General features: G+C 47.5%; 1 protein-coding gene across 10 annotated transcripts in view; it reads left to right on the forward strand.

The window, feature by feature from the left end:
- The window catches only part of TNRC6C (trinucleotide repeat containing adaptor 6C), a 316,602-nt gene that overhangs the window by 109,733 nt on the left and 181,034 nt on the right, over nt 1-25,835 (forward strand). For all 10 annotated transcript variants that reach the window (XM_057401440.1, XM_057401435.1, XM_057401443.1 and 7 more), the window contains exon 4: nt 6,784-6,845. In XM_057401440.1, the coding sequence (XP_057257423.1) occupies nt 6,784-6,845 (62 nt within the window). The remainder of the gene's footprint in view (nt 1-6,783; nt 6,846-25,835) is intronic.

A 25,835-nucleotide genomic window follows, 5' to 3' on the forward strand; every position in this document is an offset into this window, starting at 1 on the left:
GGCTTTTGCCCAGCTCCTGCCAAACCCTAAAGGCTCCCAGCTCCCAGAGGTGTCTTGAGTTTTTGGCCTTGAAGCTTCCCACTGCTGCCAGCCCAGGAACCATGGGCATCTCCAGATCAGATGTGAGGATGCTGCCCTGAAGAACTTTCCCTTTTTCACCGAGTCATGAAATGACTGGGGTTGGAAGGGATCTCTATAGCTCATTGTGTCATCTCTAGCCTAGACCTTTTGGCCTGGCATAGCTTGTGTTCTTTATTTGGAGAAATGGAGAGTTTACCCACCCCAGAGGAGCTTGTAACCAGCCTATGGAGATGGATTTGAACCACCCTTGGGTTGGGTCTCTGCCTAGGTGAGCCCTTGGAGCAACAAAAGATATTCTGGGCTGGGCTGCAAAATAAAACCTGGAGGATTATCTGCCAAAATGGGGAGAAAGACCAAAGGATACTGGGCAGAAATGAAAACCTGGGAAATTTCCTCAAATGCCTGAAATAAACTCCCCAGCTAAAAACCAATGAAACCAATGAAAAAGGTGACTCTGCCTTTGAAAGGCTGCAATTCTGCTGATAGGATCCATCTCACCTGACTTGTGAGGCAGCACCGGGGTCTCAGCATCTGCACTGAGCACTCAGACCTCATTTACCATCAATGGAGAGAAATGGCCACCTCCAGCGGGCAATTGCTCTCATCTCATGGTGGTTACCTGAAATGGGTCAGAGAAATCGCTCCAATTTCTCTTCACTTATGCAGTTAAGAGACCGACTCAAATATAGACACTTGCCTGGTGTCACCCTGACACCAGGTGAGATGAATCCCTCCTGAAGTGACAACAAAACCATCTTTTCAAAGCAACGAAGGGTATGACTGGGCATGTCCCAAGCCCTATGTTGATGGCACAGTGAGTGCAGGGGGTTGGAACTTGCTGATCTTTAAGGTCCCTTCCAACCCAAACCACTATGAATGCACACTAAAAAGTGAGGATTTCACCCAAATATATCAACCTGTGCTCTGACTACTGAGAGGATTTTGGAACATTTGAAGGGGTGATTAGGATTAATCCATTTACCTAAGTCACTTTGAGAGCCTTAGCTGTAAAACAATATTATTTATCAGCATCCTCCTGCGATGATGTGGTGTTCTGCGAGTTCTCTAAAAGAGATTTTCTTCCTCTGAAACAGCCTCTTCACGCTTTCCCTGAGTGAAGTATTTTGCTACTCAGATTTGTGATTTAATAATCATAAATAATAGAGCCCTTAGTGCTATATTTTTAAATGACTGAATGGTGAGAGTCTACTTTAAGAAATTGTATGAATGCCTATCACTTGTGTGCATATAAATGTATTCAATTAGCACTCAAATCTTGAGTTATCTCCTGATGGAAGGCAAAACCTTTTGAATTCAGTCCCATGCAAGAAATACTGTGTCATTTAACTCACAAAAGGATGCCATGCACTTAACAGATAATGACTGAAGAGGATTTTGCTGTATTGCCTGCTCAGCTGCTTTTGAGGACAAAGAAAATAATTCCCCTTTTAGGATCCTATGGGGTAATGAGGAAACCCTCTTGCACCAATCTCAAATACCACTGAGCAGGGGGAAGGAAATAGCTCAGTAGGTGAACTGGGCTGCAATTTCACTGTCATGGTCTGCCATGTACTTCCCATGTTCTGTCTGTGATGTTAAGCCAGTTGCTAACCTGTCTCTGAACCTGCCACCAGCACACAAAGATTACTCACCCTGGATACTGCACTTCAGCAAATGCAGAATTAGCCCTGGCTAAGTAATCTTGTTAGTGTGATTCAGTGTTAAATGGATCTCGATTAAATGGGCCTTTATATTGTCCCAGCTGGAGATGATAAGCCTCCACAAGGAAATGGCAGGAGACCGAAGGAAATTGCTTTACTTCAGACTGGGACGTTTAACCCCATAAAACACTTTCTGCTCCCTCTCTGCCTTTACGTTTGTCCATAGTGGCTGGGGGGCACAGGAGGGACTCAGGACAAGGGCTGCAGCATTTCTTCATGTTACCTGTTTGCCAGGATGAGAGCAGGGCGATGGGGATGCCTGTGAAAGATCAGGATGGCTCTGGTGGGTAACGTGGTGATGGTGGTGTTCATCTTATGAGACTAGTAATTCCTTCATTAGCACAGTGTCTTTCTCAGACTCTCACTTAAGATGCTGGGCTGCCTGAGCATCCAAGGGTCAGCAGAACGGGTGCCTCCAATAGTTCATTAATCACCAAACACTAACAGGGGAGAATCTTCAGTCTCATCTTAGAAGAAATAGATTGCTTAAATGTGCCACTGGGACTTCTTAGGAATGGCTTAAGGTTTATCTGTGTGAGGTAGGAATCAGCACAGGGCATTGGTGTATTAGAACCTGACACTTCATTTCTCCTCACAATTAGATTTGGCAGTGTGTGTATGGTCTGGGTAGGAGGGAACTGGCATTAAAATCACCAAGGGACTTCAAATGCAGAGGAGAACAGTGGGGCCCTGGTGTGACAAGGACGGACAGCTGGGATTCTGCAGTACTGAAGTTTCCTCCCCTGCAGTGGGAACCAGCTCTGCCCTTTGAGGGCTCCTGTTGGCCTGAAGCAAGCACTGAGGGAGATGTCGTGCTGCAGGTTAAAGCAGCCAAGATTAGACAGGTAAAAAAACCAACCATCAGAAACAAAGCAAACCAGAAAAAGGCCCTCATCTGACCCCTCCTAATGGTCGTCGTTAGCAAAAGGCTTCCTAGGACAGATCACAACGGTAGACATCAAACTGCCTATCTCACCCCCTTCCCACCAGCATTTGCTCTCCTCCTGCCTCTGCTCTCGTCCTGCTCTGTATTAGCTAATGAATTTTCTCTGTCCATGTCTGATGTGAGTTCAAAATACGGATTATCTCCACGGAATCAGCGGCTCGAACAGGGCACGTGGAAAATCTCTGCTCTATAGCAAGTCAGATGAGCTGATATCTTTTTTCCAGACCCTTGACAGGAATATGGTAAACATGCAATTACTTGAATTTTTCCATAGATTTTTGCATTTGAGGTGGATTTACATGCTTGTGATATTTTCCAGACGTGAATCCCAGCCCTGTAAAAGCAGCCAGTTTGCGAATGGCTGCAGACGGGCAAGAAATGATATAATCTATTAGAGATTTCCTTCATTATCTCTCTAATCAAAGCTTCTATCAGCCTCCTTTGATGCGCTGCTGGAAGAAAAGATCTTCAAGTAAACTGATGCTGGAGATAATTAATGAACTCGCCATCCTCTTGCCTTACAGACAGAGACAGTGGAAGGAAGAAGAGCTGTCCTTTGCAATTACTGATCTGTGGTTTTCCATCCGAGTGCTGACAGCTTGTAGGACATGAAGTGGAAAAGCTTTTTACCAAACTTCCAGGCTTTGACCATCAATTCCTTCACTTTAAGGATATTTTCCCCTGGTCGTATTTCTCCTGCTGCTGGATAACACTCTTGATGGTGAAAAATGGGTTTAATACTTGAACAGTTATAGCTGTATGTAGTGTAGCCTGGTAATATTATCTTCTTTATGCTTTCCTTACAGCAAATACCCTCACCTCTGCTATCCTCACATTATTGTACATTAAATCCACCTTTATTAGGATTGAATAGAAAACTGAGAGTAAGAACTGGGTCAGTGGAGTAATATTGATGAAGAAGGTTGCTATAGGCATGCCGTATTTTTTTTCCTAGGGGCTTGGCAGTGTGATTAGGGAATGATTTCTGTCCTAAGAACTCAGCTTTTTCATGAGAACTTCTCTTTCCAAAGATCTGGGAACCTCAAGTCATGCAAAGACATGGTTTCCCTTTCTCATTATTGAAAGGATAAGATTTAAATTCCTCTGTCACCTCAGACCAAGCCTGGGATGGCAGGAGTAGGTTTGCAGTCCAGTTTACCAGCCTCAGTCTTTTCCTTTTATAAATGATGTCCTTTTTGCTTAGCATTTTCTATCTGTCTGGTTCTTTGAGTCCTTGAAATAATTCTGAACTAGTCTAAGTCTCCTTAAATTTCCCATTTTTAGGCCTGCTCAAGCAGCTAGGTGGGAGCAAGCTTTAAACACGGAGCTGCTTGATGCAGCTCAGAGCTGATCCAAACTAACATCAGCAAAACGCAGACAACAGCCCCTTCCCAAAGGAAATTCCCCAGAAATATCAAGTGGAAAGCAGAGGGGAAAGTACATAACGAAGGCAAGGATGAGTTCAGAATGTTTTCCAGCAACATCAGGGATTTTGCTCCATGTTGTGTATTTGAGGAGTAGATTTATGACAAAGCAAAACTTCTTTGATTCGGTTCAGGTCTGGTCTCCAGAGGCTTGCACATAAATCAGTTCATACTTGTAGGAGTTACTAAAGACTAAAGAAGCCAGCAAATTGGTATTGCTAATGCAGCAGAAACTTGGACTTTTCTCTCTGGAAAAACACTGTTGTCATTGAAATGCAGCAGCCTGACAGCACCACCATTCTCATGTAAGCTCCTACAGAAAAGGAGACCAAGAAGTGCCAATGCGCACCACACCATACTGCTCATTCATGGTTTTTAGTGTATCTCCTCCTCTTCCAAGTGCTGGTGGGCGCATCATAACACAATGCTGCAGGTGGTAAATACTGTTCAATGATATCTTAGTGCTTCACTTCCAACACTGAGGGATCTCCTCTTGTCCTCTGAAGTGGATGAAAAGCTTTAACTTGCAGATGTGCCCTGCCCAAGTCAAGAACAGGCTGGCCCAAGGAGTGATGAATGCTCCATCCCTCACAGTGTTCAAGGCCAGGCTGGACAGAGCCTTGGGTGGCATGGTCTAGTGTGAGGCATCCCTGCCCATGGCAGGGGGGTTGGAACTGAATGACCTTAAGGTCCTTTCCAACCCAAATCATTCTGTGATTCTATAATATAGGATCAGATGTTTGAAGAATATTTTTGAGTGGTTTAACTAGACAGATTTCTTACCATCTAGCCGAGTTTTTACAGCAGTTACAGTGAGTGCTGTTGCAGAACAATATTGGCAGTGGTCTACAGTCAGCAGCAGACAAGTTAGCTCTCAGCAGCTGAAGATTGTGCTGGTTTGCCTGTTGGAAGGTTCTCTTCCATAGTACACCATGTATGAGCTGTTGTCACTTATCTACCTCCCAGTGCTGCTGGGTGACAGACAGCTCTCTGGAAACAGGGACTGAAAGGGACTGATGCTTTTTGGTAAAAGTAGTCAGCTTTAGAGAATCAGAAAACCTTCCTCTTCCTGACTGTCTTCCTGGGAAAATAGGGAATGTTTTCCTCTTCAAGGCACCTGCTTGTGATGATTAACAGTTTGAAACTGCCTCTTATAAAAGGAACTCTCTCACAAACCATAAATCCTTGTCTTGGCCTATAAGTACTGGAAAGCTCCTAATGAATGTCCTTTCTCACACACTCAGTGTACACAGAACTCCTTAAAAACCAAAATCTGCTAATTAATTTTAAGCCTCTTTGTGGCAAAGCCTAAGAATCAGATTTACCAAGAGACCAGGGGGTCCATCTGGTGCAGAAAGCTCCTCACTCCCATGCCAAGGTGTTTGTTTCACGGAAGGATTTAGGCATAGATATTCCCCATTGGCAGCACTGTCAGTTGTGCTAACTACTGGGACGGTTCTCAGCATGTTGAGGGGATGCTGAAAAGGGTCCTCAGCCAGAAGCTGGGGTGGCTTTTCCTGGACTACTCCCATGCGAGGGACATAGAGTAATAGAATCAGCTTGGTTGGAAAAGACCTTTAAGCTCATCCAGTCCAACTGTTCCCCCAGCACTGCCAAGGCCATGGCACCAAGGGCCTCGTCTACACAGTGTGTGAACTCTTGCAGGGCCAGTGATTCCACCACATGTGTGCAGTGCCTTTTTTCCACAGGATCGCTCCCAAATAATAGGATAAAATCTGCTAGGTTTTAGAATTGGGTCAAATGAAACATAGTGGGAGCCCAGTGAAGCTTTTTCAAGTTTTATTGTCTAGGTTCCTTAGAAACTCATTTAAATAAAGACAATCGGATGCAGCTTCGTTTTATATCACCATGAACTCTAACTGAGGGTGTCAGCACTGCACAGGAGCTCACTAGAAGTCTCTAGCTGAGAGGATATACAAGGAGGCTCCTGACATCTCTTTGGCCAGGAAACGCAGAAGCTTGATAACCAAACTTATTCAGACATAGGAACTTCATGGTGACAGAGGAGATGGATGCAGGTCACTCTGCTTCTAGGGCTAAGGCACTTATTTTTCAAACTAAAGGAAATTCAGTCAAGCAAAATGGCATCTACAATACACAGGGTTTGTCCATGGCAGAGTGCAGTGACACACATGTGTGCTCTTTACACCTCCTATCACTTTTGCAAGAGCTGTTCTCTTTCATCATCTTGATTATCCTTATTCAGTGTTTGTAATTCTGATCTCTTTTGAGGAGCACATTATATCCATGGCAATGAAAATCTGCCTGAATTCCCCAGAGGATTTGGATTGACTTTGGGGTGGAGAGAGTTGAGGAAAGCAACAGCACCAAGAAGGAGACCTACTCATTTTAACTTCATCTGTTCCTGTGTCCTAGAGAGCTAATTAAAAGAGACTAGCTTGATGGTTGGAAAAATAGAATAAATTAGGTGGAGAGAATTATGCCAGCTTTTAAGTGTGTATCACACGCAGTAGACAGTAATGAAAGTAAACATGAAATGTTTCTTTGCTCTCATTTAGCAGCATCCCATCCTTTCTAACCAAACCACTGTTTGACCAGGATTTGTTCTTTGTTTTCTTCTGTCTTCCAGCAAAGGATAAACCATCAGATAAGCCCTTACCAGAAAACAGCCTTTGAAGGAGTCAAGAGCAGGTAGGGATTTCGCTTCGGATAACATCCTTCAGGAATATTTGCTTGCATGTTTGATGATGAGCTATGCAGCTGTGCAGGACCTGACTGGGAGGAGATGGTCTGGACTGACATGGTCCATTGCTCAGTCAAAACCAAACTCAAAGCAGACACCTTGGCCTACCCTCGTGCTGACATGAAGGCTCATGCACAGGGCTGGCTGAGGGCTAGCGGAGCAGTTTGTATGACTTGGGTCACATCTAGTGACCACTTGTGACCAGCCCAGCACCATGGTGCCCACCTGCATATGAGGTGGTGGTGAGACAAGGACAGTGTGTGACCCCTAGTGCTGGTCACCAGATCGACAGCAGAGAGGTGGAAGTACTGTTACTGTTGAAGTAAGCTACTGAGATTTTCTTGTCTTCCTCTTTTTATATGCTTTTAATGAACATACTGGGCAGGAAAGATTGGTTAATCCCACATTTGTGTGTATAAAAAGGAATGCAGCTGTGAAGCATGTAGTGTTATCTGTTTCCATGTGGTCACTTGAAGGGTTAAGCTTGCTTGAGCACCTGGGCTAGGAGAAGTCAGATGTTGTGCCACGTGTCCGTTCAAATGGTTATTTCAAATGTTTGCAATCTTGACAAGGTTTTCTTGCAAAGCTGGTATGAAATGGTGTTCATTACATGCCCCAAACAGTCTGTAGAAGCATTGAAATTGTTAAAAATCTAGATACACTGCTGAAATTCAACTGATTATGCTCAATTTTATTTGAATTTTTAATTCCTCTCCTGCTATCTTTTCTTGGTTAGTGGTCAAGTCTGACTTTACCTTTGAAGCTCAGCCCTGTCAGACACAGCTTGCGGCTGATTGCATCTGATGGGGAAGAAAGGGGCTTTTACTGGAATCTTGTTTTTAATCTTTGTTCATAAATTAGGACACGTTAAGGCTGTGTGGGCCACACAGCTGGTTGTGGCTTGACCATGATGTGATGCCAAGTGAGTACCACACCAAACAGTGCTGAGCAGTGAGAAAGGGTCTGGTGGCTCTGCTGGCAAACCATATGCATGTGAACTGGGGACAGCTCTTGGGAAGAGCTATGGTAGTTCACAATGGGCATGGAAGTGGGCTAAAACCATTTGTTATAGGTTGCCTCCATTTCAGAGCTGGTTCAAACTTCACTGCCTTTCTTTCTGAGACAAGGTTAGGAGAGCAAAATCATTGTGGGCTTGCTTAATGTAGATGTTAACTTGCTCTACCCATATTTCAAGTCATCCATATATGATGCAAACATGCTTTGGGCAATGCTGAGCTGAACAGCTGGTTGAAAGAGCATTTTAGCTTCAGTTGGGTGCCAGGTTATCACATCCTTGTTTCTTCAGGGTGTGGGGAGGGCAAGCACGGGTCTGCCTGCAAGTGCTGTGCCAGAGGTCCTGGGGTGATGGGCTGGGGATCAGTAGTTCTGCAGGAGCCCAGCTGGAGAGCAACAACTTGTCTCTTTCCCTCAGCATCATGAGCTGTGCTCCTCTGGGGTCTGAGGCAGGAATCTTGCTGCCCTGGATTAGATTGCTCTGTTGGATTTTCATGGCTGTGCACAATCCTGTATTTCATTAGCTGAAGGCTTGCTCAGTTACACTGAAGCTGTGCTCCTGTCAGTGGGACGTGCCTACTGGTGCCAGGCCCTGGCAGAAGGGCAGATCAGTTTCTGATGTGTTTGTATTTACATGTGTGTGCCATTGCTTGGCAGATTTAGTGGTAGTGGCAGCTGTAGTCACTTGATATAACTGAAAGATTATATCAGGTGCCTTTTCCCTGCTATAACCCCAGGAGCTTTGTGCTTCTGGGCATCCTGTGGGGTACAGGAGCTGATACTGGGAGCTGCCAGAGCTGAAGCCCTGGAGAGCAGCGCAGACCTTTCTGAAGGGCTGGGTGGCACAAGGGGCACTTGCACAGACAGGGTCCTTTTGGGACACGTTTTAGAGCACCCATTTACATACTGTTTTCAGGGCAGACTTGACTATAGGTCATTTAAGGGCAGCTGTCGCAGGGATAGCCAGATTGCCTTGGCTGTCTTTAAAGGGTTTATCCCAAGAGGCAGCTGTCCTGGTTGAAATCCAGCCAACAGCCAGGTAGGATCCAGTCTTCCCCTGCCATACCCAGGAGCTCACAAACCCTGACTTGAAGCCTGCTGAAACATTTGCATCAGCTATTGGGGATGTCGCTGGGTTATGGGCTGGTGCTCGGCTCTGCTCTGTGCCTCCCATCTTCCTCCCCATCCAGGCAGGAGCCAGGAGCAGGGTGTGAAACTCCAGATCTCCTTCCAGGAGGGCAGTGCTGAGTTCTTGAGAGCTCTTCCTCCTGGAACAGATTAGAATATGCTGAGCTATGAAGACTTGTCTTAATTAATGCTTTAGAAGGTTACAGCTAGATCTGGGGAAATAATCAATAGTGAATCATCTACTCGGCAGCTTCAGCTCTTTTCTGTGGGTGAGTTATCTGTAAGCAGCTTGCAGTTCGCTCCATTCATTCATTATTTACAATTATTTCCCAAATAATTCCTTCCAATTGCTTTTGGTCTGCAGCTTGTTTGCAAGCAGCGAGTGGAGAGCGCCTGGGACTCACTAGGCAAGCTGTGATCATTAGTTCTTGGTGGGATGAGCAGGTTATGTGGCCTCATGCTGGGTCTCTGAGTGGAGCGGCCCAGCTCTTCCCATCCTCTTTAATGAACTCAAAATAGCTTTGGGCAAACATTCCCTTCCTCCTTGTGCAGCATCCCTACTCACTGCCTCCTCAGTTAAGTCCTTCACTAGGAGACTCGTTGGGCTGAGACATGGATTTGGAGTCCATCTGTTTGGGTTTTTCCTGAACCGATCCTTGTTTGCTCTATTGCCAATATCAGTAGCAGGAGCTTCAAAATCAACATGTCTAAACAGCTGCTGGTGATTTCACTGTAATGGGAGTGCTTGGGCCACCAGTGCAACTGCATAGAAAACACCAGAGGCCATCTGGGACCCCATTAAACCTTGCTGGTGTCCTTGTCTGCAGTGGATTGGTCTCTGCACCCAAAGACCTCATTTACAGGTCTCACTGTGCCCAAAGTGGCTGTGACCCTGGAAGAAAATCCCCAGCAGTTCACTACTCTTGCCATGTCCCTGGCTTGCAATGTGCCTTCCCCTGTTAGAATCACTGCACCATCACAGCTCCAACAAGGCTGGGGCAGTTTTGATGATTGAAAGGATTTCTGCTTGATAAGAACTGGAGTGAAACTCATTTCAGGTAGCAGCCAAACAGCTGCTGGATGGTACACAGTTTCATTACTGCTGCCACGAACTGGATTGTTTTAAGCAGAGGACGTAAATAGGCTCTGACATAGATCAAAGAAAACACCAGCTGCAGGTCAGCTGCACTCTGGGGATTCATTTCTGTGTTATCTGCTGAGAAACCAGGCAAGAGGAGCCTCTGCTGTTCCGCATTACACGGGCAGGGTGTCTCAGGGCTGCAGTAGGAAGGACTGCCCCATGCTGAAGGGTTTTGGTGGATCACTTCCCCTTCCAGCACTGTCATAGCCCCTATAAGACAGATCTTCAGATGCAGTTGTAAAAGATGGGAGCTGGCAATCGGACCAAGGTGTCTCCTGGCAGTGCCATTCCAGGAGGCAACCAGTGCTGGCACAGGAATCCAGCCAAATTTCTCTTAGAGTGAAGTGAATGAGAACCTTGATCGTCTGAATCGATAACTGAATTGAGAGGGAATTGTCATCTCTCACCCCATGGAACATGGGGGCAAGGCCAGGCTGGACACAGGGGCTTTGAGCAGCCTGCTCTAGTGGAAGGTGCCCCTGCCGTGTCATGGGGTTGGAACTGGATGAGCTTTAGGTTCTATTCCATTCTATGAGTCCCTGATAACTGCCACCATCCCTGGGATTGCCTCTAGGAAGGGTCTTTCACCCCTCCATTCGGAAGCCACCACTCACCCCTTCTCACTGCCACACCAGTGCTTTGCTGGGGCTGGGCATCACCTCTGCTGCAGGTGCTGATGCAGAGAATTTAGGGAGGTGACAGAAGGGGTTTCACTATATAGAATGATGTAGTCCACAAGCAGATAGAGATCACTCCAGTCATCATTTCTGTGGAAGAAAGACAGAAAGAGGAGAAAGGAATGCTGCCTTAAAAATGGACAAATCCTGATCTCAGTGGCAAGGTGAGCCCAGCACAAAAAGCCACTGAGCCCTTGAATGGTGCTGCCTGCAAGCTGGGAAGCATCCCTCAGCCTGTGATGGTGTTCCAGGGCTGCAAATCCAGTCTGCTGGTGCAGCAAATGCTCCCAGCTTTATGCCTCCATTCGTCCAGCACTGAGACTCAAGCAAAATGGAATCAGCCCCTTGGCCTGCCCTGCTCCAAGTCCCTGCAGCAGCTGCGCTCCACCACCCTGATGCTGCACAAGCAGGGGGAGAGGGTTGGGTTTTTTTTTCTCTCCTTAAGTCAAAATCAATGATGATGACAGAGTTATAAGGTGAGCGATGGGAAAGAAGAAGAAAGCACCCGATGTCAAATTTGATGCAGGAGGCAGTTAGAGGAACCTATTACTAGTTCTGTTGCCTTAGGGTATGTTGGTGGGTACATAGGAGAGTGTAATGTCAGCGAAATGGGAGAGCAGTCTCTTTCTCCTTGAACCCTTATCATTAATGTGGAAGGCATACATTGTCAGCTATTAGTCTGGAGGGGAGGGAGAATAGCATGTGAGATGTCTTAGTTTGGAAATGGAGTCTGACTCGACATCATCTGGTGTGTGAAGGATGGAGGGTTATTGTAATTGTTGTTGTTGTTGCTGTGATTATTATGAGTATTACAGCATTTGGGAGAAAATGGGGCTCTGAGGCTCTCCTGCCTGTCATTGCAGCTTTTGAGGAGTAAAGACTGAAAAGCACAGTGTAGTGAATGCTCTGGGTGATTGGAGCCTGATTTCAAAGCGTGATGGTGGAGTCAACCACAGGGGTGCTCTGTGTGACCAGGGAGGAACAGGTCCGTGTCCCGCACCCAGCAGTCACACTGGATGTTGCCGAGGAGACATGGGTTGTTGTGGGAGAGTCTTTGCAAGAGACATCCAATAAAATACAAGAAACTGGTCTTAATTATTCCTACTGCTGCTGTAATCATTGGTGGAGAATGAGGAGCTGCACGCTGTGATGCAGGGAAGATCTGCAGGCACAGGTTTAGGGTCTGAAGTTTGCATGACTGCCACGCTGGAAACACCATCAGTCTGTCTGCTTTACACCTCAGCAGCAGCTTTTGTCCAGAGGCACCAAATATTTTGTGCAACCTCCGTTGAATCCATTTCCAAGTGCCAGGGCTCCTGTGTCTGCAGGTACAGTCACTCTGCCCCACCATGCCTCCCTGTCTCTGACTTACCCGCTAATACAGTTTCTCTCATTTAGGAAATGTAAATAATTCCTTGGGCTCTGTTAATCCCAAGATTACATGGGTAATTCCTGTTTGCATTAAAAGAAGGATCTCTCTCAAACTCCCTGCATGTGAATGAGCAGCAGACGGGCTCCTGCACCGAGCCCAAGTGCATCGCTGGGGCAGACATTTCCCTCCTCCAGCGCTGGCTGCGTTGAGGGGAGGATCTGAAAGGAAACACAGAATTAGATCTTTTGCCTCAGGACGTTCATTTTTTGCATGCACATCGCAAATGATGTCTATTATTAATCCCAGCCATTAGTCCTTTCCTTCTCTCTCTGCCTTTGCCATAGCAGCTTTCAGAGCTGCCTCACAGGTGTTGCTGCAGCAACATGGGGAGATGGAGGACCTGATCCTGCACCATGAGGTGGGAGAAAACCAGGTTATGAGCAAGGAAAGCAAATCCATCCTCTCTGTGCCTTTTCCTCCTGGCATATGACATGTAGAGACTCCCTAGAATCCCAGATTTTTGGTTCCTATGATGCTGCATTGTTAGCAAGCCTTTTATTCCCACACCTCATTTGAATGGGTGAAGACAAGGGTGTCTGCAGCTCCCCTCCAGCCCAAATCCAAAAGCCAGGGGAGATGCCAAAACCTGCCCAGGGCACTGGGGTCACCTGGCAGTGACAGGACAGAGCGGAGGACTTGGCTCCCTGCATTGCGCCGCCTTGCTGCTGCTCGTGCCTGAGCCTCCCACTGCTGCTCACAGGGGAAAATAATTAATTAAGCCAATTAATGAAGATAAATTGGAGCAGCAGCTTTGGAAAAACACCATCGGTCAACAGCAAAGCGTTCCCTGGGGCAGGCTGCAGAGGCAGTGGCTCTCCTGCCACCACCTTTCCTTGCCTTTCCTTGCCACGGCCTCAGAGGGTCAGCTGGGAGCCCGGAGCCCTAAGTGAGCATGTGTTGTGTTAGGAGATGGGTAGGTCTAAGGTAATAATGAAATAAAAGGGAAAAGGAAAAGAAAAAAGTGCCTAAAATACCCTAAAAAGCTGTACACATCCTGGTACAGCCCCTTTTGCTCAGCACTGAGTCAGGCCAGCATCAGAGCATGGTGGGGATGCTGCTGCAGTGGCATCAGACCTCCAGCCTCAGGGGCTGTCACTCAGCTCCTTCATTAGGAGGGGAAAAAAGGGCTCGGGAGCCTTTGCTTCCCGCAGTGGTTTTATTTCAAAGCTCTTTCACTTTTGCATGTGGGTTGCTGAATGAAAAAAGCCCCAGATTCTCAATTTTGGGAGTGATTTGGTAGCCATAAAGAGCAGGAATCCAATTGGGCTTGGGGAGATTTGGGACTGTTCTTGAGGCTGGGTTGAGAGCAAAGTGGGAGAGCAAGAAAAACATTTATGGTGCTTGTGAAACCTGTATGCTGTTGGTATCTGCTGGAGAAAAAAAAAGGAGACAAAAAGCAGTTAGCTGAGCAGCAAGGTTGGCTTTCTTGTATCATTCCAAAAACATAGGGCTGATATTTATTTCATTAGAGTAAGCCTTTCTGTCGCTGGTAAATGAATTCCAAGAAGTGAGAGGAACCCCAGGATCAGGGACTTTACTTCATTTGGGATTGTGTGCAGCTAATATTCTGGTTAAATAAATACATTTTACTAATTGGATTACTCAGCCACTGTAATATACTGCTGGATTTGCAACACGATGCTAATAAATTGTGTGAAGAACTTAATCACGTTAGCTTCCAAAAAGCTTGTAAGAGATGAAATTAAAAAATAAGTAGAAGTTGACATCTATTGCATTTCATAGTGTCTTCATTTCCCTCATCCTTCTTAGAGTTCTCCTAACCGCAGTGTGGCTGATGGGGATTTCTTCTTTCTTAATCTGCCTGTGATTAGGGAGGGCAGAGCATTAGAACAGGGCCTGTGGGATGGTGGCACCCGGTCTGTGTTTGTCTCTTCTCATGCTGATTCATATCGAGGTAGAGGGAGCATTCTGGTGTGGATGGTCTCAAGGAACAAAGGATGGGACAAGAGGAAACGGCCTCAAACTGCACCAGGGCAGGTTTGGATGGAGCTGAGGAACAATTCCTGCCCCAGAGGGTGCTCAGGCATTGGAACAGGGCAGGGCTGCAGTCACCGTCCCTGCAAGTGATCACACAGCGTGGAGACGAGGTCTCAGTGCCATAGGTTTAGGGGTGGCCTTGGCAGGGCTGGGGTAAGGGTTGGACTGGATGAGCTTAAAGGGCTTTTCCAAGCTCACTGATCCTGTGATTCTGGAGGCAAAGTTGCTGTGGTTTATTTTCTCAGATGCATGCAGAGGGAAGTGAGGCTGGCGAGAAGGCAGAGCACAGAATGCTCTGGAAACTCAGAAAGGCTGATGCTGAGGATGGGGTCTGGTGCTGGGGGAGAGGGATGTATCCCCAAGCTGGGTGCTTCACCCAGCGCATCCCATGGGTCAGTGCATTGGTACAAGTGGCCACTCAGCACAGCGGAGGTGTTGAATGGCAGCGTGGGACCAGGTGTGCTGTGCATCCAGGTTCCTCCTCATCAGCTCAGTGATGGGGCATGGAACACTGCCACCACGATCCATCATTACTGAAACACCACTTCCTTCACACAGCTAACCAATTCACCTGCATGTTTCCACCACAAAGAGAAAATGGAAGAATTGCTTTTCTTTCCCTTTTTTTATTGTTCTTTGATAGAAACATTCAGTGAGAGAAGGAATTATTCCCCCTTTCCAGGAATTGGTGACAAATGGTCTCCTAAAACCAGATAACTTGTGGCCCCGTCAATAGAATAACAGCATGGGTTATAGAGAGAGCTCAAGATTATTATTTAAGCTGCACCCGGCTGTCAATAGGGTCTGCTCCTTACTGAGAAATAAATGCTAGGCAAAGGGAGTTCTGTGGCTTGAGCCAAGGGGTCAGGGAGGCTGCTGCCTGATGGAGTCAGCTCTGAGGATCTGGCTAGGACAGCCTGCTTCCCTCTCACACAGGTCAAGTGCAGTGCTAACAGCCACAGTGTTATACCTGGCATAAGGATGCTTACTCCTAACTCAAATTATACCCCAGCTCCTTCCCTGATGGGTTCCCTCTGCTGTGTATGGACCTGTCAAAGCCCCCTGTGTGTACAAGGTTTGCTGTGATACCAGTTCATGTGGGCTCAATACCAGCACCTCCGTATAAAGGAAATAACGCTATGTGTCTTTGCAAATAGCTCACTCAAGCCCTAGGAGCTAAGGGGTTAAAGTAGCCCTTCCCTTGCTCACAAGCTGCCTGTTTGGACTCCCCTAAATAGTTCTTGTGTATTTGATGCATCAAATGGTGATAATTGTTGTATCAAAGAGGCATGTGGGGGAATAATTTGCCTGTCTGAAATGCTGTGAGAGGTTCAGATGAAACACTTGGCTGCTGTGATTGGCACTAAAAAGAAGGAATTGCCAATCCTTGTTACAGAGTTGGTTCCCCATAACGGTTTAGACATGTGGCTTGGTGTGTGTGCATTGGTAACCAGAGATTCTGCCCCCCCATTCCTTTGATGAACACCCTGGTTTTCAGTGTGATGCGCAAGGTGAAGGGGAGATAGCAATTGTCACACAAAGGCAGGAGCCAGCTCCTGGTCCCAGCTGTGTTTCAGAGTCAAACCCATAACACGCAGATCAAGCAAAGTGTCTGGGAACAGCTGGGATGCAGGAATCCAAGCAGCAAAGTCCAGCCTGGCATCCGCAGTTGGTACTTACAGACCCTGAGCCCTTGGCTGTGCAGCGCTATACACAGAGCAGCTAAATCCCTGCACTGCTGTGCCTGCCCTGTCCCCCTCCCATTTAGATCTTCTCCTGATCCAAGTCTCCTTAGTTTTTTAATTCCCCATGTACAAGAAGCATTGTCTGCGTGAGGCCTCACCCTGCACTTACTTGTATTTTCACTCACAGCAGGATTTCAAAACAACAAACCAGCCCCTGAAATGGCAGCAGCTTCCCCATAACCTGAGCCTCATTGAAATACTAATAACTAGGTTTTGATGCAGCTTTGTGGGTATTAATGCAAATGTTTTTCTGACTCTCCAGGTTTAATAGCAACAGCTTATACAACTCTAATTAGCATAACAAAATTCAGTGATGAGGAGTAAAACGCTTGTCTTGTTTGATGTTGCTTGGTAATTAGCAAGAATAATGATCTCTGCAGCAGTTCCTGGTTCTTGGCTCACAGGAGATGGCAGAGAGCACTCTCAGTTACCTCTGGTCTTGTGGGGAGGATGTAGCTGATGGGAACTACACGTGCTCCATGTGCCTTGAGAGCCAGACAGGCTCACACCGAGCACAGACACAGTCCAAGGGCTCAGGAAGGTTTCCCTGTGTGTTGGTCCATGAGGAGTTGTATGATGAGGTGTTGAGTGGGCACACGAGCTCTGCATAGGTACCCAGTGGCTGCCCTGCCTTTTAGATAGAGAGAGGCAGCAATCGTGCAGAGCTTGGCTATGGCTTTTGGTTTGGAGATTGGATCTGTACGTGTTTGAGATGCTACGTTTTCCCTTCTGCATGCAACTGAGGCAGTTTCCTTGTCCTGTTGCAAATACTGGAGACTGGGACTCCCTGAAGCAGGTCCGTGGAGGGGGGAGGAAATGTCTACCCTGCAGTACCCTCTGCACAAGAAGCAAAGCTGCTGCTGCTGCACAGCCATGTTTGCTCATCCCGGCAGCAGTAAGCAGCATTCATCCCAAAAGAAACCTCTTCATGGCCATTGTGCAGCCCCTTGGTACCCACAGCTTCATCACCCACTGCAGGAGAGCTGTGGTATGGTCTGTGCCACGAACCTCTGCGGAACTCTCTCAGAGGTTCCTCTCCTTGCCCGTGCCATTCAATGTGTTATGAGTTAGGGTCTTCCCATTATGCTGGGTGCATGAAGCCCTTGTGCTATCCACACCCTGTACCTTTGTCTCCTGCCACCTCCTGCCCGATCGCCCATCACCATCCCCTCCTTCCAAAAGCTTTGACTGTATTAACAGCCATAAAGTAAACCAGCCAGGGCAGTAAATTTTGAACTAGTGAAAAGAACCTCTCCTTTTATGTGCTGTGTAGTTGGCTTTATGGAGGGCAGTGCTGAAGGCCCTCGTTGAGATAAACATCCTGACTGAGTTTTTAAAAGGACTAAATAACGTTGGCCATTTGTGGGATGTAAGATGACAAACTGAGAAGTTAAACTACCTGCTACGGAGCATCAGCTGGATTTCAGTGGCAATCTGGAAGCAATCTCTGACTGTGCAGGCAGCTCCCAGGCAGGGGCTTGGCCAGCACAGCACAGGGGAGAGCTGCCTTGTTTCTTAAGTACCAGAGCTCGGATACAGCAGCAGACATGGCAGTAGCCTGATCCAATACAGCAAATCCTTTGTTTCCTGGCTAAGAAAGCTAATTTTGCAAAGCAAAAGCCTGACTGATGTATAGTCTGTGAGTGCCTCTAGTCTGTGGTGCTCCTGGGAGAGAAAAATTGTCATCTGAGGAGCAGGACAGATGCAACCAGGGCTGCTCAATTGTGTTTCCTCCTTCCCTCCACCCTCCCAGTGTTTCTGAAATGGCTCCTACCATGAGACACCCCGAGACAAGATGCACTCATTCATATTAATAACGTTTGAGTATCTGCATGGGTAAGGTGGCTCAGAGAGAGGCATTCATGATGAGAAGAATAATTTGGTCCAGCCAGTCTTTGCAAACCACTCTGGGGAAAAGCTTTCCCAGCCTGGGCGCAGTGGGAAGCTTTGGCTGTGCTGTTCGCATAAGAAAGCACAAGCTGAGCTGACAAGCTGTGAATGCCAGCCTGGAATGTCCCCTCTATTCCCTCCATCAGGCAGCTCCTCCCTGCCCAGAGCCAGCTCCTCGCACCAGGGCTGACCCCTACCGGGCTGGGGACGTGTGGGACCCTCAGGGACATCTGGGGTCACCCTTTTCCAAGTGATGGAGAAATCCCTGTGTAGCAATTGTTCCCAATGAGGTGGTTACCCCCTGAACCCAGGGCTGTGCTGCTGGAGTGCTCCAGCCCCTGTCTCACAGCCAACGGGGGAAGCTCCCAGCTCCAGGAGGTGCTTGAAAGGCACTGAGCTCCCATCTCCTCCCATAGCATTTTCCAGAGTCTCCTACAGAGGAAATTCCTCCAAAGTGAGATCATGTCCTCTTCTCCAAGGGAGGTCAGATCTGCTGTGGAGCTGGGAGCTGGTGGGGGGGGAGAGACCCTGCCTGCATCCTCTGGATTCCCACTGACCCCACTCGTCAAGGTGTGATGGCATCCCTGCACTTTTCATAGGGATACTTGTTGGTTAGCAGAGATTCATCACACAGAGGTGGTGAACTGCATTGCTGCTTGTCCTGCTTTAGTGGTTGCTTTGGTGATTCTTCATGTTTGCGGCCTGCTGAAGAATAACAGCATCCTTCAGTGAGCACAGCCCCTTTCCTTGTACCCAGCCCCTGCCCAAGGCGAGGTGTTCAGGGATGCCTAAAGTGAAATCTAACCTGATGCAATGACCCTTACACTGGATCTCACTACGCAAATGTTTGTTTCATGCAGGGGTTTTATTTGCTGTAGATAATAATAAGCAATAACAAGATCTTGTGCTTGGCTTTTTAGTGCAGAGTGTAACCCTGAATTGCAGCTAAACCTCAGGTTCATCAGCAGAGTTCAGTTTTAGCAGCAAAAAGACCCTGAGATGCAGATGCACAGAGCATGGTGCAGCCAGACAGTGAATACTCATGTAAATGTGGGTAGATCTGTTTCAGCACAGTGAAAAAATCCCTCTTGTGTTGTGTATCAGCAGAAGATGGCAAATACCCAGAAAGTTCCCACTTTCTGCAGGGTTTCCAGAGGGTTACAGATTGCAGGCCTTTGTTGCTTCTCCACATTTCAGCCAAGCTTCCCAAGCTGCAAGGTAGGTTTGTAGTCTGGCTCATAGCATCGGTGTTTGTGGGTTTCAGCAAGTCTGGAGGACTATGCAAGTTGTGGATGCAACTATAACAAGTCATGGCAAGGCATGTGGGGTTTAGAAGGCGTGTGAGGTCTGCGTTGGTGGTGAAGGTCGGACTGGGTTTTGAGCTGAAATGATTGTGCTGGTGCACAGAGGGGTCTCTTCCATGTGATGAGCAAATCTGTCCTTCGGCAGGGACTTGTGTGTTTTAAATGCAGCTCTTAAACAAGTAAATGTCTTGCCTGTGGACTCATCTAAGCTTTCAAGCAGGACATCTCCAAGATGCCCGTCTCCATCCTTGAATGGGGTCAGGTTTCTCTGCAGCTGGTCAACCAGCTTCCAACATCCTGTTGCTAAACACTGCCAGGCAGGAAAGGTGAGAGCGAGCAGACCCACTGGTGGGATCTACCTGTGGCCAGAGGGTGCTAAAGGGGCTCCCCAAGGAGGCTTTAGAGAGGGGATCAGCAGGTAACTGGGTTTCCAGCGCGGCTCCAGCGCAAGGCGACAGCCGGAGACGTGGTGGAGGGAGGAAAGCCTGGAGTAGGTGCTGCTGTAAAACATTTCCATCCCTTTCAGGCTCGGCAGGCGTGCAGGCTTCCCACAGTCTGCGGGGGTGTGGATGGGAGTGATAGAAATGTAAAATCTGCCTTCTCCGGTTGTGAAGAGCGCAGTTTGCAGCTGGAGATGGATCACCAGTCTTCCAGGGAATTGTGCTCTACAAGGTTAAGCATGTTTGCAGAAGAAATATGGATAATGCTCTTATCATGTATGACCTTTACTATATGTGTAACATTGTCAGTGACAAAAATGCCATTTTTTAAATGGTTTTCACACTATGGTATCCAGCCATTAATCATGATGTATGTGAGCGGCTCTATATTGTTTTTCTGAAATTGCAGCATTAGATTAGTTTCCATCCCGGCTGCTCACATGAATTGTACCCCCTGTTACCATGAGCAAGGTTCCTATTTTCCATGCTTAATGTCATTCTGGCCCGACATTTACCCAGAGGACTAGAGAGAGAAACTTCCAAGGCACGAAAACTGCAGCTCTGCTCTCCTTCCTCAGCAGACAATTTGTGCCTCTGTGTATATAAGTGGTGCACTTACTTTCAGATGTCTCTCTAATCCAGGAATTGATAAATGACTCTTTCAGACACCTCTGCTGATGTTGCATTTTTAATGCAGACAAACTGCAGCTTTGCCTCTAGTCTGTGTACCTCTGCTACTGCCATCCCCACTCTTCATGGGTTAATGTTTCATCTTGCCTGCTGTAATTTGGGAGTTGTTACTTCCAAAGTGTATTTTGATTTACAGAAGGTAAAAAGCAGTTGGCAGTTTGGTGTTTACTCTTTTGTGGGCTTGGTTTTTTTCCATCTTTCTTGCTGTGAGCTTTCAGCTGTGAGTGCTGTTTCCTGCTGTACATAACTCATTTTTCTTCTTCCTGTCTGAAGAAAGATGCAACCCAAATGGGATGCCAAACAAAACCCTCTTATGTCCTGTTTGAACTATAGGTTTGGGGTCAGGATGTGAGCTGAGGTCTAACTGCTCACTATGTGAGTGGTGGCACATAGCACCTGCCGGTACAGGACTTGTGCAGAGATCAAAGGAAATACAGAACTCACAGGTAGCAACTGAATACATAGGGTTTATTTGCAGCCCAGTTTCTGCCATTCTCCCATTTATTGCTGGCATTAAAGCACCCACTCAAGAGCTGGGCTGGTTTCAATAAAGTCACAGCAGTGGGCATCCCATTCCCGGTCTTGTGCCAGCCTCAGTGTGGATGTGCACTGGTGTTGGTGTGCACACCCAGCGCACTGCCACAGCACCCCAGTAGTGCTGCCAACAGCTAGAAGATGACATACTGGCCATGTAAATGTGGGTTTGGAGGTATCTCATGTCTCAGAAAGGAGTCAGCATTACCATGGTGCCACTGTAGGCTTGCTGGGAGCTGGTCTCCCTCTGCTGCTGGAGCGGGAGTGCATTAAATGAGTCAAGGAGAAGAGAAGAATTTCTGATGGGAATCATGTGGATGTGCTCCATCCATGCGAGCTGTGGTTATCTATTGGGGCAGAGGGATTCTCAGTGTTTCATGTCTCCAAATGGAACTCAGTAAGGTCTAATCTTGCTTGTTCTCATCAGCATCAAGCAGGAGCGAGGCCACTGAGATCACTGAGCATGGCTGAAGTGGGGGAGCAGAGAATCTGTCAGGATGAAAATCATTTCAGAGTTACAGAAAAGGTCTCTGCTTTGGTAGCCCATTGCTGATTTTGAGGAAGACCTCACTGGGTCTTTGACATACTGAGAAACCTTGGGTGGACCACAGGTACCTTTGTATCTGGGCTGGAGTCTCTCTCTCTTCCTCCTACTTTCCTACAGAGCTCTCTGCTTCAGAAACTTTCCATCTCTTCCTACATGCACATGTTATTCTCAGTGTGGTAAGAACTGATTTCCTTTACACCACTTCCACAGGGCTCCGTAATCTCTTTATTCTGCTTTCTGACGTTACTTCGGTATCACAGAGAGGCAGCAGGTTCCCCAGCACAGGGTGCTGGACCTTCCCCAACGAGCAGCCTGTCCCCTCCTTCTGTCCCCACAGACCTTGCAGGCTTTGCTGTTGTCTCCAGGCATCCCTATTGCTTATTGATAACTTGCTGGTACCAAACTGAGTGCTTGCTGCTGTAGTAGCCCTTGCTCAATTGGGCTGTGAGCTCTCACCCGCGTCTCAGGATGTGCATGGCATGAGCATGGGCATGAGTGATAGACCCTATGGGTGAAACTGGGAAAGCAGTGCCCTCCCTTGGCACCAGCCTCCTCCTGCACAGGAGCATCTTGAGATGAATAAATCATGTGCGTGTGGGAGCAAATGCAAAACAAATTGCACGTGCACATGAGATCAGGTGTGTCTCTTGGCTCTATCTCAGCTCTATGCTTTTGTTTCAAACTGTTTTTCTATGTCACATGCACTGAACTTTGAGACTGATAATGCTGTGAGAACTTCCCAATTGTTGGTAATGTGCCTTTCTGTCTGCCTGTCTCCAACCTGTCTTAGAGTAATGCCAGACCTTAGTTTCTCAATTTACTGCTGTTTCTCTTCCCTCATTGTTTTACCTTAATAACAAGCCCTGGAGAATAGTTTGGGATCGTGACACACAGACCAGGTCTGCTTGTATAAGGGTACAAAGGGCATTTTGGGGAGCTGGACCTCCTCCCTTCCTCCCCTCTATGAAAGGGTTGATGCTGGCAGCGTTACTCCATGTTCCACGCCGTGCAGTGAGTCAAACTCTAAGTAACTAAATAAAGATGTAATTTTAATGATGATTAAATTGAAGCACCTCATTAATTTCATGTGAGAGGTGGGGAAGTACACGGCAGCTCTTTCCCTAAATTCATTGTTTGTCTGGCCGCAAGACGTCCCCTCTCAACGTCTGGTTGAGTCTAATTTAAGTATGTAAATTTAATGGTTCAGTAAGTAAAATTGCCTTTATTGTTTGGAATGGTTTGCACAGTAATTTACGAGCTAGCAAGGCTCATTTGATAGGAGTGGATGATGGAGTAGGTGACTACAGTGAAGGACATGTTTATCTTAAGGATACAGGGGAAGAACACAGATACGGAGCATCCATAATCAGGGACCTTGGGATAATACCGCTGCCAGGAGACTCGGGCACGATCTGGGACAAAGGAGACTGGAGAGCTCAGTCCTTAGGCACACTGAGGCATGGCATGGGATGGCATCCCTTGCCCTGTGCTGTTGCTGTCTCTGGAGATCACACCAGAAGTGAGAGGTGGCAGTGCACCAGCCACTCTGTGCAGGAGCAATGTCACCCCAAGGCCCCAGAGAGAAGGCTTTGTCATCAAAACAAGGGACAAGAGGCAAGAGACCTTACAGACTGCAGCAGGGACAAGGAAATGTTTTCAACTGCATTCAAGTCTTCTTTTTTCCCCGTGGAGCTGTTTGAAAAGCCTTTTGCTTGGATGCACGGTGAGCTTGGGCAGTCTCTGTTAGGAAATGAAAGGGTTGCTCTGCATTTGGGGGTAGTTTTCCCCAACAGTACAAGGAGCTCAGGTCTCACCTGAGGCTGGATTTGTGGTAGCCAGGCGAAGATGCGGGTGGTCCCAGTGACCTCTCTTGGCCTTCCTGCCACTGCTGTGCATCACTGTCCCTTTCCAAGGCTCCTTCATGCTGTAACCAACGTGATATTATAGTGGGTTTCAGTTAAAAAGTCTTATGCTGAGGAGCTTAAAGTGCTTTTCAACTTTCATTAAGTCTTACTACACATGTGTTCTGGGCAGCAGCTCTCACCCTTACCTGCAGGCTGATACTGGAGGTCCCAGGGCCACCCAGCTAAGCAGTGATGGGGTTGGGGAGGACCAGGACACCCCTCAGCCCTCCTGACAGCATCCTTGCCATCAGACACCCCTTCCCAAAGCCATCATTCAAACAGACAAATGAAGGCAGCAAACTCTACTTTGCTTGACTACAGCCTGGCTTCCAGAAAATCTATGTGAGGCAGGATGCAGACATAGAAAAATGAAAAGAAAATGGAAGGGTTATTATGAGCAACTGCTCTTAAAAAGGAAATGTGGTAATAGAGGGATAGGTGGCCTTAGAAAGGACAGGGACTTGGTGTTTAATTGAGGGCCTCTTGTCATCATTATAGGCATAAGCCAGGAAAACTCTCCACAGATTTTTTTCTTCTCCTTTTGCCCATTTGCCCAGAATTTACAACCTCCCTTGCCCAGGCTGGAAGATGTTGGAGCAAGTACTGAGGGTCATGAGCGTGATCAGGGACTGGAGCACCTCCCATACAAAGACAGGCTGAGAAAGTTGGGGCCGTTGAGCCTGGAGAAGAGAAGCTGCGTGGAGACCTCAGAGCAGCTTCCAGTGTCTGAAGGGGGCTACAAGGATGCTGGGGAGGGACTCTTCATCAGGGACTGTAGTGACAGGACAAGGGGTGATGGGTTCAATATCAGGTTAGATATAAGGAAGAAGTTCTTTACTGTGAGGATGCTGAGGTGCTGGCACAGGGTGCCCAGAGAAGCTGTGGCTGCTCCATCCCTGGCAGTGTTCAAGGCCAGGCTGGACAGAGCCTTGGCTGACATGTAGTGTGAGGTGTCCCTGGCCACGGCAGGGGCTTGGAACTGGATGATCTTTAAGGTCCTTTCCAACCCAAACCATTCTATGGTTCTATGATTGCCACAAAACCTTTCCAGGCTGCAGACATCCTTGCTGCTCTGCCTGCACCCTATCTTCTCTTTTGCTTGGACACAGCTTCTGGAGCTGCCAAAATGTATTTAACCCTGTGGCTGCTGCATGGCAATGAGAGACCATTAGCAAGCCAAGCAGAAATTACATCCCTCTGTGCTGAGAGTGTGGCCATTTATTTTGCTAAGTAGACAGTGTGTAGTGAAGAGTGTGATGAGAAAGGAGGGAGGGCTGGGCATGGGAGAAAAGATCATTAAAAAATGACAGGAAATCTGCCCAATGTATGGGCTTTTCCATATTGTATTGCTTGTATTCCTCAGGCTGTGTTAAGGATCTCAGGGTCTTCTCTGCATTGTATCCCATGGCTGGTTTGAGGGAATGATGAGGCAGCTTCAGCTTAAAGAAATTGGAAACTCCTTTCCTCCCACATTTGGCTGTGGTGGTGGTGTCAAAGGAAATTATGGACCTTCTTGCATGGTCATCTTCTATGGAAGTCAGCTGCTGCTTTGCATTCAGAGACTTTACAGACTGAATTTTGGGGGTAGGTGCTTCCCTTCTCCTTCACCTAATGACCATCCACCAGAAACCCCACTGCCAGTCAGTTTGTGCTGAGCTGCCACAAGGATTTTCCTCTGCTGAAATGAGTATCCGGCTAAACCACAATACTTGTTTAGGGTTGTGGTTTCCTTCATTCTATTTGCTTCTGAGCCTCCCTCCAGTATGAGAAAGCACACGCCTGGGTTTTAATGCCTGCTTGCTCTTTGCAGTTGTTTCTTGGGTTGCTTTCTGAGGTCTTGCAGACCCCAGGTGGGAGATGCTGCTCCAGGCAGGGATCCTGCATGCTCATGCCATATGGGGAAGGGCTGTTAATGCAGCAGGAATACAGGGAAAAGGGTAATACTAGTGTGGGGGAAGTAAAATGTCCACTTTGCATTAGGGATGGAAATGTGCAATTAACATAGAAATTGGCCAAGTTTATTCCAAGGTTATTAAACATCAGTTTTCAAAACTGCTGTGCATTCAGTGATGAGCAAAGAGAGATGGTACCTTCTGCTGGCTGGGGCAGGCAGTGGGGCCACCAGCACCAGCACCAGCTCCTGCTGCTGGGATACCCCAATGATGGTGAAAGGATTTGATGCTCCTGCTCGGATTGAGCTTGTTTTGCCTCCTCCACACTGCATTTCTCTTACAGCAGGGCTCCCCACCAGGCAGCCGGGCAGATTTGCAGCCTTTTGTCTCCAGCACTGGCTGCAATGAACAGGGCAACCGCCTGTTCCTCTGCCTACAACCACCCAAATGCAGGCGATGCACAGGGCTGTTCTGTGAGCAGGATCCTCAGGAGGACAAAGAGGCTGATGACTGCAGACAGAGCCAGTACCGAGGGCCTTGAGACAAATTAGACTTTATTAATTACCTCTTGAACCAGCCTGCAGCTTTCTAGAATCCCAGCA

The sequence above is a fragment of the Pezoporus wallicus genome, unplaced genomic scaffold (assembly GCF_028554395.1).
Source record: "Pezoporus wallicus isolate ANWC-B61680 ecotype Strahan unplaced genomic scaffold, APGP_CSIRO_Pwel_v1 contig_8702, whole genome shotgun sequence".
Taxonomy (NCBI): Eukaryota; Metazoa; Chordata; class Aves; order Psittaciformes; family Psittacidae; genus Pezoporus; species Pezoporus wallicus.